This window comes from Eptesicus fuscus, chromosome 18, assembly GCF_027574615.1.
Source record: "Eptesicus fuscus isolate TK198812 chromosome 18, DD_ASM_mEF_20220401, whole genome shotgun sequence".
In the NCBI taxonomy this organism is placed as follows: Eukaryota; Metazoa; Chordata; class Mammalia; order Chiroptera; family Vespertilionidae; genus Eptesicus; species Eptesicus fuscus.
This window is the reverse complement of record NC_072490.1, coordinates 41710634-41725220: the sequence shown is the minus strand read 5'-3', so window position 1 is coordinate 41725220 and position 14587 is coordinate 41710634. Positions and strand designations below refer to the sequence as shown.

Below are 14587 nucleotides of genomic sequence, written 5' to 3'. Positions count from 1 at the left end.
ATATTTTAAATATCTAAACTTTGGAATATATTACTATAGTTGACCCTTGAACAATACAGAGTTGAACTCCATGGGTCCACTTAGTCGTGTATTTTTTTCAATAAATACAGTACTATAAATGTATTTTCTCTTCTTTACCATCTTTTAAAATAACGTTTTATTTTATCAGGCTCTCAGTCAACAGTAGGCTATTAGTAAAGTTTTGGGGGGAGTCAAAGCTATATGCAGAATTCAACTGTTCAAGGAATCGGTGCACCCTTACCTGTATGTTGTCCATACACTGTATATACACTTTCTCCTGAAGATTGAGAGCTTTTGGGACCTGAGTGAGAGATTCCGGCTTCTTTAGCTCTAACAGCTATTCACAGGAAACCTTTCTGAGCTTTGTGTTCTCTGTCAAGTCAAGTAGTACCCCTAACGTAAAACTTCAGATGGTAAATGAAGCTGAAGACTAAAGGCCTATCTGGAAATAATTGTATTGAATATAAAAATAAAATGAGGAAGTAGAAACAGGAAGCAGAGAGGGAAAAGAAGAGCAGACAAGGTTCTTTCACTAGAATGCCCCCCCCCCCCAAAGAGACATTTGCCTAACTTTAAGCTTGTTTTACTCGAAGTGGAGAGGTATTGAAAGTGATTAGAGAATGCCCTTGTGAAACTGTTGATAGGGAGTTTTCAAGAGCCTGGCCTGTTTATGTCTGAAGCAAATACCTTATATATTAACATTAACTTTGTGATAAATGGCATTCTGGACACCCAAGATAAAAAAGACTACTTTATCTTTCTTTGCCTGTGTGCAACTTGGATTTGCTACATATTTCTAAATGTCACATCTGCTAACCAAAAATTCAGGTAAAATTCTTCTTGGCATATTATGTATATAAATAATTATGCCTGTCAGTGTCCATTCTGTTAAATTTAGATCTTCCCATCACTGTTTTGATAGCTGCAATAGAATAAAAATTCTCCAAGAATTTTGATTTATTCCTAAAGTTGTTTATACTATAAAAACTGAGAAGCTGTTTAGGGAGAGTGAGCAAATTTCTAGACCTGTACTGTATCTAAATTTGGAAATTCTCTTTGGTCAGTGGCAAAATTGAAAATCCACTAAACTTGAAGAATATTGATCCTCCTAAAGAGGAAATCCAGTCTTCCAGAAACAATTTAATAATAAAACTTGTTTTAGTGTTTGCCTACATAAACTGTAAAATTTGGAGAACTCAGGGAAGTCAGCTTTATTCCTAATCTTACAGATAGTCTTAGGGGCACAGTTGAGAATTTGTGAGGAAAGGAGAGAAGCAAAGTCCTCCTTCACAGAGTTAGAATGGAAAAGGCCTTAGAGTCTAAGCCTCATTTGAGGGTCCCTTCCATACCATCCAGCAGCTCTGCTTTAAGCAGTGGTGAGCTTTGTAACCAAGGTGGCCAGTGGGTTGTTAGAAATGTCTTCTTTTGAACCCAAAGCACAGATCCAGTCCAGGTCAGGGGAGAGGTGAATACAAGCATGGGCAAGCCAGGCAGCATGGTGCGGGGTGGTAGAAACAGACTGTGTGACCAGAGTCCTTGATGAAGGTAGATTCAGGCTGGGGGTGGCCTATAACTGAGTATAAAATAATCTTTTTACTGAATATTAAAGGAGTGCCTGTTAATTATCGAAAATGAAGAAAAGTAAAAGCAAAGTGAAATTGTTTGTAATCCACCATCAAGAAATAATCAATGAATATCTCTCCATTTTTGCTACAGGCCTCACAGTTACAACAGTAAAGTATTTCTTTCCCAAGAGATGATTACCGATATGGATATCAACATTCTAATTGGTCTGATCCTCATATCACCTGCCAGTCTTCTTTCAGTCTACCATAAAGTCCATGGTTCTATCTTTGTTTTATAAATAATAATCCTATTAATGACATTATTATCTTAAACCATCCTTTTCTAAATAGGAATCCTGCCTCAGGATTATTTAGGAGAAGATTCTGAGGTCAAATACATTTGAAAAATGTATAAGCCCACCCTTCTTAGAGAATAATAACACATTTTAGCATTTTAAAAACTCAGAATGATTCTGCTGTTTAAAAAAAAAAAATCTGTGTAATATTGTTTAACCCAGTGTTTTCCAGAAGGAAAAAAAAGAACCATCTCACACTGGGAGTTCCTGATGGACTGTTTTAAAGTAGAGAACTGACACAGTGGCCTATTCTGTCCTATTCCTCTTAGTCCATCAAAAAGCCTTTTGCTACTGAATTGTTTTATTGCCTGTCATCACTGTCTGAAAAATTCTCAGGTACTACAGTTATCAAGTTGTGACTGTGCCCATAATATTCCATGGCCGGTAGGCCTATTCATTACAGTTGGGAATGAACCTGAATAAATCTTAAAAGGAACAAAAAAAGATTGGTTGCCTTGTTCAAATTTATTGTTATTCCAAGCTTGAAGAAAAATATAAGAAACAATAAAAAATCCTTGTGCTCACTTACCTATCTTTCTGTTCCTGACATTTTGCTATCATTGCTTCAGACCTTTATGTGGGGAAAGGGGCAAGAGAATATTCCTAAGAAATGAAACCTCACAGATGGATATAAAGACCGCAACCCTATAAGTGACGTTCTTGACCCTCAGTTTCTTGCTTTACGTATTTTCAAGTACAGAATTAGCGTAAGCACCAACCAAAATAAAGAGCATTGTCGCAGTCACCTGACCTCAGTTGCCCACTTAGTGATTTTTAAGGAAAGAAAAAGGGAAACCTTATGTTTGCTTGTAGTGCTATCATTTGCTTTTAAAGATTCACCAAGACCTTTATTTTCAAGAAACTAATCTTTCTTCTTGCTAGCCCGCTGTCATTACAAACTTTCCACCGTGAGTTGTTCAGCTGTGCAGACTTCCTTTGTCTTAGTAGCATTGCCCATTTTCAAATTTCTTTGCCATTTAGTTGACTGATTTTAAGATACTTCAAAAAAGAGAGAGATAATTTAGTAGGAGCTTTTTTTCCCCATAGGGCAGGACAAACTTCTAATTACTAAACATTTGCTCTTTTTACTGTCCTGCAGTGACCCTTTGAAGCCCCAGGGCACCTTACCTCATCCTTAGCTCCGAATGCTATATATGTTTAATTTTTAACTTTCTATCCTTGAACCTCTCATGTATGTAGGATCTCTGACTTTCTCATGTGTGCAGCGTTCTTATACATAATACATGTAATTAAATTTGCTGGTTTTCTGTTGTTAATCTGTCTCATGTCTTTATTATTAGAGTCAAAGAATCTTGAGGGTAGAGGAAAGTCTCTTCCTCCCACACACCTTCATACTTCTGTGTTTTGGAGTTAAAAATTTTGTTTGTGCAAATAGGAGGCAAAATTTGCCACTGCAAAATGTATTACTTCGGCATGATAACTGTTTTAAGGAACAGTAGACTTAGAAGCTTTGGCCTTCCCACAAATTGACTAAAAGAATTGAAGATAGAAGGCCTGCTCTGGAAGGACCTGTCACCATAGATAACCACAGTGTATGAACTGGTCGGGGCAGACAGGGAGAAACCTACCTAGCAAGGCCTATTGGATCAGAGTCCTTCTTGGGACCCATTGTCTTTAGAGGGCCCAGCAAATACTTGTTTACTAAACATTAACTCTTTCATTTCCCTGTGAATTGCCTTACTTCCCTTTGAAGTCCCAGACCTTTACCTCCTTCTCTTTAGCCCAGAATGACATATATACCCCATTTTTCCTACTATTTTTAGAATTCGTCATGCTTATATGAATTCCCCCATGCATATGTATTAAATCTGATTTCCTCCTGTTAATCTGAGTTGATGTAAGAAATATCCAAACCTGTGGAGAATATGTATATGAGTTTATTTGAACCAGACTGACAGTATATTCCAGGGAGCAAGATCTCAAATGCTCTGCATAGAATTTTAATGTACCTATTTCTAACAACTCTGGTATGGAATTCTGTATTTTTGTCCTTCTCACAGTGAAATATATTGGTTGGCAATGCTGTACCATAAATAAAATGATGAATTGGTCAGTCATATATTCCAGGGTGAGGTAACCAAGGCTCTGTGTTTTGTATTGTGAGGACATTGTGATCGTGACATTTTTCCTGTACTCTTGGAAAATGACCCAGAAGAGTTCTTGGGTCAGAATGTGTTTTAACAGGTGTTGCTAAAACCTGATTCTCGTCTCGTAGGGTGGTAGAAGAGGAGACACGGCGCTCCCAGCAAGCTGCACGGGATAAGCAGAGCCCCAGCCAGGCCAACGGTTGCAGTGACCACAGGCCCATAGACATCCTGGAGATGCTCAGCCGAGCCAAGGATGAGTATGAGAGGGTGAGGCTGCACGCCCCTGGGAGGACCAAAGGGGAGGAGACTTGCAGGGGGCTGGGACTGGGGAAGTCACCTCCAGGGCCAGCAGAAATAATTCAAAAAGAAAACCTGTCTTTTAGTTTTAAGCCTAAGAGAGAATAAATTTGCTTACCTTACAGTCTTTGAATGGCATGAAAATTGAGAATTTTTCCCCCTATTCCTGTAAAACTACTATGGGAGAAAGTGATTGTGGAATGCAGAAGTTAGCTGCAACAGGTAGTTCTGGAAAAGCTTCATGCCTCGTCTTCACCTCTGCAGCCTCTGCTAGGTCTTGGGAATTTATGTTTATTCAGTCTGTTATTGGTAGTAAGTGCACCACCTTCATTAAGAAACATTTGGAATTTTACCCAAATGAGAGGCTTTTCTAGAATTTTTTTTCTTTATGTTTTGTATTTTAGTTTAAAAGTTAACTGATAACATTTTCTTCACAAAATTGAATGAAGTAGAAGCTGTAGGCATTCGTTGGTTTATTCGGTACGTATTTATGAGCTGTCCATGTTGTACCAAGCAGTAGACATTTCCTCCCCGGTCCTCAGACCTTGTAGCTTTGGAACTTTCTTGGCGTTTCACTTGACATCAGCATTTAAAAGCCCCACACTTTAAGGAGTGATACTAAAGGCTTCCACTTTGTTTCAGCAGAATTATAATTGTCACCTTATTCTACAAACATTGAGTTAAGTACTTTTTCTCATTTTTGTTTAATCCTCACCAAAAGATCAGGGAACAAAATGTGAAAAGCACTCTCTAAACTCTATTTCCCAGTTCTACTCTAACCCTGGCCTCTACGTCTTAACAGGCATTCCTTGAGAAGAGGTTCCAGTTGGTCTAGTGAGTTAAAAACATTGTCAGCATGGCTCCTCTTTTTTATAGGGCTCTAAGTGCTCAAGACTGAGAGGTCTTTGCAGTAAATAAAGCAGTAACACCAGTTTCCAAGTTGATTTGACTATAGCACCATTTTTCACATGCTAACCTTTAAGAATCTAGAGTTCAAGGAACAGTGCTCTGGGAGGTAGTTTCCACCATAAACTACAATAAACCTGCATTCAAACACCAAAGGAAGTCCCACTTCTTGGGTAGAAAACTATACATTCAAGCCCATGTGAAGTTTCAAGTTGTACCAAACTCCTCAATGTCTCATCGAGAATTAGGAGGAACCTATAGATCTGTGAAGATTAATATAGGAAAGGAGGTCTTCTCTATAATGAATTCACTGATTCTTAGGAAACTGTATGGAGAATAATTTTCTAAACTTTTAAGTTACCTTATATTCCCCAAATTTCCTTTCATATCCTTAATGAGGCCTATGTTATCTACATAGATGCCTTGTTCTGTTTTTATAGAGGGCTTTTAGGAATGTGGGGAGAACAGAAATTACTGTTGTAAGAAAATTCTTCCATGGTATGAAAGAAATGTCTATGGTTAGATTAAAACTAAATCTTTGGGTATTTAGTTAAAACTTTGATATTTACTTTTTAATATGTTCTGTTTTTTAAAACTGCCTGCAAATAGGTAGAGCTTCCATAAATGACAGTTTTGTTTCTTGTCTGTATTTGGCCTATTATCTAACCAAATGGAGTTGGTGTTAGCAGTGACCTCTGAATTCATATCTTAGTGTTTGGACGGGTCCCCTCAGCTGCCACATGGTTCCAGATGGCCCCTTTATTTATCTTTAAGGAGAGACTTGGGAGATTGACAGAAACAAGAGCAGGGGTGCAAGCTAGGCCTCAATGATGGGATTTAATCCCAATTCTAAATCTCTCCTGTCCGGTGCGGGCCATGGTAGTGCCTGCTACGGGCCAGGGTGGATCTGACACTGGGAGCCTGTTGCTATGTCACAGAGTCCGTTGCAGCTCACCTCCAGGCAATTGTTACCAAATTTTCCAGCTTCTCTCTGAAAATGACAGGCTGGGATATTTATGTAAAACTTCTCATTTTAACTCAGCCGGTGTGGCTCAGTGTTTGAGCATTGACCTATAAACCAAGAGGTCAAGGTTCGATTCCTGGTCGGGGCACATGCCCAGGTTGTGGGCTCGATCCCCAGCAGGGGGTGTATAGGAGGCAGCCGATTGATGATTCTCTTTCATCATTAATGTTTCTATCTCTGCCTCTCCTTCCTCTCTGAAATTAATAAGAATATATTTATTTTTTTAAAAAGCTCCCCATTTAAAAAATGTTCCAGAACATTTTATACTGCTGTTTTAAAAATTTGTTATGAACAGTGTTTTGAGTTTATGTTTTCTCTAGTACAGTTCAATTCCACACATTTTTCATAGTGTGTTGATACAGATTGATGGTAATGTTGCACAAAGAAATATGTTAGAAGATATTTCATAGGCTTTCACAGACTACTTCATCTCTATTTAAATGGGTAACACTTCATAAATGGTGTTCTGAAATAATATAAGGGTTAAGGCATTTGAATAGAAAAATTCATATCATTCATTCAACATTGGAGTATCTACTCCTATGCTAACACATATATTTATAGTATGGTATCAAGAAAAATTCATCTGTCTCTGGAATTTGAAGTTTAAGGCTTTTCTTTTTATCTAGAGTGTTCTGAACTGTTTTTGGTGCTCATTTTGACCTAGATAATGCTCACTAGATGCAGATCAGAGAACCCAAATAGAACTTAAGTTTCTAAAAATGCATAATTCCATCTCCATCTCTTTTTTTAGTATTCTTTTTCAGAACAAAAATATTTTTACTTTTAGTGTTACATACAAGTTAACAAGAATTTATAATACTTTACGACTTTTATCATCTGTAATTATGATGTGTAGAGACCTAATATGTAGTTTAATTTTTAAGAATATATGATTTCAGCCGAAACTGGTTTGGCTCAGTGGATAGAGCGTCGGCCTGTGGACTCAAGGGTCCCACGTTCGATTCCGGTCAAAGGCATATACCTTGGTTGCGGGCACATCCCCAGTAGGGGGTGTGTAAGAGGCAGCTGATCGATGTTTCTCTCTCATCGATGTTTCTAACTCTCTATCCCTCTCTCTTGCTCTTTGTAAAAAAAATCAATAAAATATATTTATAAAAAAAATAAAATAAAAATAAAAAAAAGAATATATGATTTCAACAAATGATTGGAAACAATTGGCCATCCATATACAAAAAAAAAAAAAAAAGAACCCTAACCTAAATGTAACACCCATAACAAAAATAAACTGAAAATGGCCGAAACCGGTTTGGCTCAGTGGATAGAGCATCGGCCTTCAGACTGAAAGGTCCCAGGTTCAATTCCGGTCAAGGGCACGTACCTTGGTTGTGGGCACATCCCCAGTAGTGGGTGTGCAGGAGGCAGCTGATCGATGTTGCTCTCTCATCGATGTTTCTGACTCTATCCATCTCCCTTTCTCTCTGTGAAAAATCAATAAAATTTATTTTAAAAATAAAATAAACTGAAAATGGATTATAGGTCTAAATGTAAAACATAAAACTAAAAATTTAGAAGAAAGATATATTTACTGTGTGACCCGGGTACCACTCCTATGTATTTACTATTAGAAATGAAGCGTTTGTCCACACAAAACCTGTGAAGGTTCACAGAAGCTGCATTCATAAGCACCAAAACCTGGAAACAACACACATGGCCTCCTATGGGTGAATAGTTATAAACAAACTGCAATGTAGACATACGGTGGAATACTGCTCAGCAATGGAAAGGAATGATCATTAATACGCACAGCAGCTTGAATGAATCTTCAGAGGCATTATACTAAGAGAAGCCAGTATTTCGTCATTATCAGAAAGACAAAACTAGAGTGATGGAGAACAGATCACTAGTTTCTAAGAATGCAGGAAGGGCATGCCTACAATGAGACAGCACATGGCGTTTTTTGGGGTGATAGAGGTATTTTATATCCTGACTATAGTGATAGGTACTCAGAACTATATACCCCCAAGAAGGTTAATTTTACCATATATTAAAAATAAAGCAAAAAAGACCTTTTCTTTTCTTTCTATTGTACCTATATGAGAAGATGGATGTTAGCTAAACCTATTGTGGTGATCACTTCACATTATGGGTAAATCAAGCCATCATGTTGTATGCCTTAAACACAGTGATGTATGTCAATTATTTCTCAGTAAAATGGGGGAAATGTTTTTTAATGGAAAATAAAATATGTGATAAAATAATGCCATTGGCTTTTCCTTAAAAGGGTTATAAAAATAACAGTTGTTTCTAACCTTATTGAATAAAATGAAGTGCTCAACTTGCTAGAAATTGTATTGTATAAGTTACATGAGAATCCAAAGCAAAACATTTGTTTGGTGATGTGGTTTTTGTGCTTGTTTTTTAAAATAGCACGTCTGATAACCTCTATTGCTGTTGTGTGAGCCAAATAATAGCACACTTTTTCACATGATATACTTTTCCTTTTAATTTAAGAATCAAATGGGCGACTCAAATATCTCCAGTCCTGGGCTACAGCCAAGCACTCAGCTCTCCAATCTGGGAAGCACCGAGACTCTAGAAGAGACGCCATCCGGGTTACAAGATAAGGTGTGTACAGCTAAAGCCCCAGCTTTGTCCAAGATAACAAAACACAGAGTAGCAGTTTGTAAGGATTTTAATGCAGTACAAGTTTGAAATGTCATTTATCTTCAAGGCACGTATGGGCAGCACATAGTGATATTCACTCATGTCATTTCCCCTCATCCACGTAACTGTCCTTTATCTGGATTTTATAGTAGCCTGTCTGGTTTCCAGCTTTTGCCCTTGTCACTCCCTTACCTATTCTTAACCCAGCTGCCAGCATAATCCTGGCAAAACAAGTTAGATCATGGCACTCCTCTGCTTAAAACTCTCCAGTGGTATCCATCTCACTCAAAAGCAAGGTCGTGGCAGTGGCCCACAAGGCCCTACTTGATCTGGCCCCACACCCTGGTCTCATCTTGTATCTCTGCCCTGCTCACTCGACCCCAGCCTTGCTGGCTCTTTTGCCTTTCCACAAATGTGCCAGACTTGCTCCTGCCTCAGACGGGCCTTAGCACTTGTTGTTCTCTTGGCCGGGAATACTTTCTTTCTGTGTATGGCTTGCTCCCTTTCTTCCTTCAGGTCTCAAGTAGCCTCTATATAGATGAGGCCTTCTCTGACCTCTCTATTTTAAATGACAATCCTTCCCTACCCTTGTCCTGTGCTTCATTTTCTCCCTGAGACTGCTACCCTACTAGCATGGTTGTGTTTTCACATATATTCATTGTCTCCTCCCCACCAAAATGTAAGCTCCATGGGGGCAGGCAGGTAGGTCTGCCTTGTTCAGCATCTATTCTATTAGCATCTAGCATTGTAAATATCTGTTGACTGAGTTCGTTTTCTTTATAACTGATGGCTTGATAAATGAACAGATATCAAATAAAACCCATAGTTTTTTAATTAAACTTTTTATTCTGAGGTAATTATAGATTCACATGTAGTTACAAGAAATGATACAGAAAGGTCCCACGTAGCATCCCCCATTCCCCATTGTTAACAGCGTGCAGAATATAGTACGTTATCACAACCAGGATGTGACACAGTCTACCATCTCGTTCACATTTTCTCCGTTTTATTTGTATTCCTTTGTGTGTGTATGTGTGTGTGTACATATTTAGTTCCTTGCAATTTTATCTGGTGTATCGCTTTGTGTATCTACCACCACCGTGAAGATACAGAAGACTTCCATCACCACAAGGATCCTTTGTGTTGCCCTTTTATTATCATACGGACTTCCCTGTCATACGCTTCCTGCCTCCCCCCTCCTCATCCTTAACCCTAAACAGCCACTAATCTATCTCCAGTTCTATCATGTGGGGATTTTAGGAATGGATTAAATCCATAATCAGCCCCTACACAGAGATAGTACATTTCTTTGGTAACACTGCCATCTAGTGCTGAGGAGCAAAGAATGCTCTCAAGCCTTAATAGTATTAAATTCCATTTGTTTCATAATTCATTTATTAGAATTCCTTTAGGACTATTTTCCTAGTTGGTTTTATTTTGTTTTGTTTTTATTCCTATGTTAGGAGTAATGCATAACTTCTTGTGTGCTCAGTTTACTGACCAGGTAGGAAATCTGACATGGACACAATATAGCTAAACAAATACGAAATTCTCTAAACAGAGAGAGCTGTGGGGTGAGGAAGGAACAGTGTAAAACCTGATACAGTATATTAAAATTTTGCCATGTACCATATATGTTGTTCACTGAATTCCATCTCCCAAGGGAAATGGTCAGACTAACACTTGATTTAAGTGAGGCGTTATAAAACTCAGAATCCAAACCTGAAGCATATTCAGACATGAGGAAAGAGGAAGATTTAACCTTTTCTATGGGCGATGGAAGGGGAATCCGTGACTAAATAAGCCCAGTTTCTAGAAGAATGTAGCCAGTTTTTCTTGTCATGGGGCCCTCTCAGGCACAGAGAGTGTAGAGCTGTTGGGAGATTGTGTGGAGAAGCAGGCTCTGCTTATAAAGTTCAGCCTCTGTGACTGATTCACCAGTTATCTATTCCATTAGTTGGTATATCTTGACCTGTAGCCACCTCTTAGTTCTTCAACCTTTAGCTGCACCTTTGTTTTCCAAAGGTTAATATTACTGTTCAGTTGATTAGGTAACCTATAGTCTGCTTAATTGACACCTCAGTGTGGTGGCATAATAGTAAGAATGAGAACTATGTTAGAACTAGATTAGAGTCTGGTTATGTTGTACTTGGGCATCATCTATAAAATGGCAACAATAATAGTAATGCCCTACAGATTAAGAGAGTAATGCACATGTGTTAGAATCTGTTTCTGGCCTGGCAGAAGTTATAGGGAGGCAGGATTGAGAAATCTGGAAACTTTCTGTTTCTTTTGTAGTCCAAGTTCAAAGTTACGCCATATATTTTTATTTTTTAATATGAAGTAGGTTTTAAACCATTAGAAATAGCTATTTTTAGGTGTAAGTGTAGAAACATTCCAAATGTAAATACAGGTTATTTTAGTTCCAAAGTTGATTGATGTTCCACCAGGCAGGTAAAAATTGCTGCCTGGATCCTGACATTCTTGAAGCGTAAGGTGTTTTTCATGCTGAGGCTTCTCCGTGTCCTATTGTTTGTTCCTTTTCTTATAACATAAAAATAGTATTCTGACCTGGGAAAGACATTTCTGGAAAATAGCCCCTATATCGTCTGTGTTTTTCAAAGCATTATATCTAAATGTTGGTTTCTCTCCATATATACAAATCTATGTACATATATAACCGAATGTGATGGTAAAGATCTACATAATTTGCATCAATGAATAAAAATCTGTAGTTTTCCAGCACTTTTTTTGCCAGTCATCTTGATCATTTTGTTTTAAACATAATGTGTATAAGAAGGAATTAACCCAAATCAAAAATTGGCATAGGACTTGAATAGACATTTCTCTTAATAAGATAAACAAATGGCCAACAAAAATTGGCAAGAATATGGAGAAATTAGAACCCCCTTGCACTGCTGGTAGTAACATAAAATGGTGCAGCAGCTGTGGAAAACAGTTTGGCAGTTCCTCAAAAAGTTAAGTGTAGAATTATAATATGATCCAGCAATTCAGTTCGTGGACATACACCCAAAGAATTGAAAACAATGACTAAAACTGACATATTTACACTAATGTTCATAGCGTTATTCACTATAGCCAAAAGGTGGAAAGAACCCAAGTGTCAATCATCAGATGAATGAGTAAACAAGATGTGATATATGCATACAGTGCAATATTATTCAGCCTTAAAAAGGAATGAAATTCTGACACATGCTACAACATGGATGAACCCTGAAAACATGCTAAGTGAAATAAGCTAGTCCTAAAAGGACAAATATTGTATGATTGCACTTATGCGAGGTATCTAGAATAGGCAAATTCATAGAAACAGTAGAATTGAGATGATTAGGGGCTATAGGTAGGGCAGTGGAGAGGAGAAAAATAATTATTTAATGGGTACAAGTTTCTTTTTGGGTTGATGAAAAGTTCCAGGAATAGACGGTAGTAATCACACAACATTGTGAATGTCCTGAATGCCACTGGATCTTCACTTCAATGTGGTTAAAAATGGTAACTTTTGTTATGTATATTTTATCAGCATCCTTAGAAATTGTAGGAGGGGGATTATCTCTATGCTCATCAATAGACATTTATGCTGTTAGGGATCCAAAAGTGAATTAAATCACAGTGGTCAGCTTGGGAGATGGAACCTGTGCGTTCTACTAGCTATTGGCGTGGACCGAAAGAACTCTGCCCCATGTGAGAATTCATTGTCTATTTTGAATTAAAGTGAATGAATTTGAAATGTTACCAGTGAATTTTAGACAAACAGTTGTGTTGTTGGTTTTTTTTTTAAATAATTCTTTATTGTTGAAAGTATTACATATGTCCCCTTTTTCCTCCATTGACCCCCTCCAGCCCACTCCACCCCCCTGCCCCAGGCCCTCACCGCCCCATTGTCTGTGGCCATGGGCATGCATATATGCCTACAAGGTTCTTAGTTGATTTCCCCTCCCCCGCCTTTCCTCTGAGATTCCACACTCTGTTTCATGCTTCCGTTTGGATCCACTCCATTCATCAGTTTATTTTGTTACTTAGATTCCACATATGAGTGTGATCATGTGATACTTGTCTTTCTCTGAGTGACTTATTTCATTTAGCATGGTATTCTACAGGTCCCGCCATGCTGTCTCAAAAGATAAGAGATTCTTCTTTTTTACTGCTGCGTAGTATTTCATGGTATAAATGTACCACAGCTTTTTTATTCACTCATCTACTGATGAGCGCTTGAGCTGTTTCCAGATCTTAACTATTGTAAATTGTGCTGCAATGAACATAGGGGTGCATACATTCTTTCTGATTTCTGTTTCAGTTTTCTTAGGATATATTCCTAGAAGTAGGATCACTGGGTCAAATGACAGTTCCATATTTAATTTTTTGAGGAAACTCCATACTGTTTTCCATAATGGCTGCACCAGTCTGCATTCCCATCAGCAGTGTACTAGGGTTCCCTTTTCTTCACATCCTCATCAGCACTTGTCATTTGTTGATTTGTAGCCATTCTGACAGGTGTGAGGTGATACCTCATTGTCGTTTTAATTTGCATCTCTCTGATGATCAGTGACTTTGAGCATTTTTTCATATGTGTTCTGGCCATGCTCCCTTTTCGTTTTGTTGATGGTTTCTTTTGCTGTGCAGAAGTGTTTTATTTTGATGTAGTCCCATTTGTTCATTTTCTCCTTAGTTTCCTTTGCCCTTGGAGATTATCAGTAAACATGTTGTGACAAGAGATGTCTGAGATTTTGCTGTCTATGCTTTCTTCTAGGATTTTTATGGTTTCACGACTTACATTTAAGTCTTTTATCCATTTTGAGTTTATTCTTGTGTGTGGTGTAAGTTGGTAATCTAGTTTCTTTTTTTTTTTTTTTGCATGTATCTGTCCAGTTTCCCAACACCATTTATTGAAGAGACTTTCTTGACAAGCTTCATTGTATGCTCTTGCCTCCTTTGTCAACTATTAATTGAGCATAATGGGTTGGGTCAATTTCTGGGGTCTCTGTTCTGTTCCATTGATCTATATGCTCATTCTTGTGCCAGTACCAGGCTGTTTTGATTTTGGTGGCTTTGTAGTATAACTTGAAATCTGGAATTGTGATTACCTCCAACTTTGTTTTTCTTTCTCAAGATTGCTGCAGCTATTCGGGGTCTTTTTTTATTCAGTATGTAAATTTTGGAGTGTTTGTTATAGATCTGTGAAATATACTGTTGGTATTTTTTTAATATATTTTTATTGATTTTAGAGAGGAAGGGAGAGGGAGAGAAAGATAGAAACATCAATGATAAGAGAAAACCACTGGTTAGCTGCCTCCTGCACGCCCCCTACTGGGGATTCAAGCCTGTAACCCAAGCATGTGCCCTTAACCAGAATTGAACCCAGGAACCTTCAGTCCGCAGGCTGACGCTCTATCCACTGAGCCAAATCAGCTAGGGCTGTGCAGTTGGTTATTTTAATAGGGATTGCAATGAATCTGTAGATGACCTGGGGTAGTATGGACATTTTAATGATGTTGATTCTACCAATCCATGAACACAGTGTATTCTACCACTTGTTTATATCTTCTATCTCTTTTTTTCAACGTCTTATAGTTTTTCGAGTACAGGTCTTTTGTCACCTTGGTTAAGTTTATTCTCAACAAAATATTAGCAAATTGGATCCAGCAATGTATTAAAAAGATCATA

General features: G+C 37.9%; 1 protein-coding gene across 1 annotated transcript in view; it reads left to right on the top strand.

Moving 5' to 3' along the window:
• DCP1A (decapping mRNA 1A) overlaps positions 1–14587 on the top strand; it is a 55385-nt gene that overhangs the window by 30279 nt on the left and 10519 nt on the right. Inside the window, exons 5-6 of the mRNA XM_008146358.3 lie at positions 4179–4317; positions 8753–8866. Of these exons, the coding sequence (XP_008144580.2) occupies positions 4179–4317; positions 8753–8866 (253 nt within the window). The remainder of the gene's footprint in view (positions 1–4178; positions 4318–8752; positions 8867–14587) is intronic.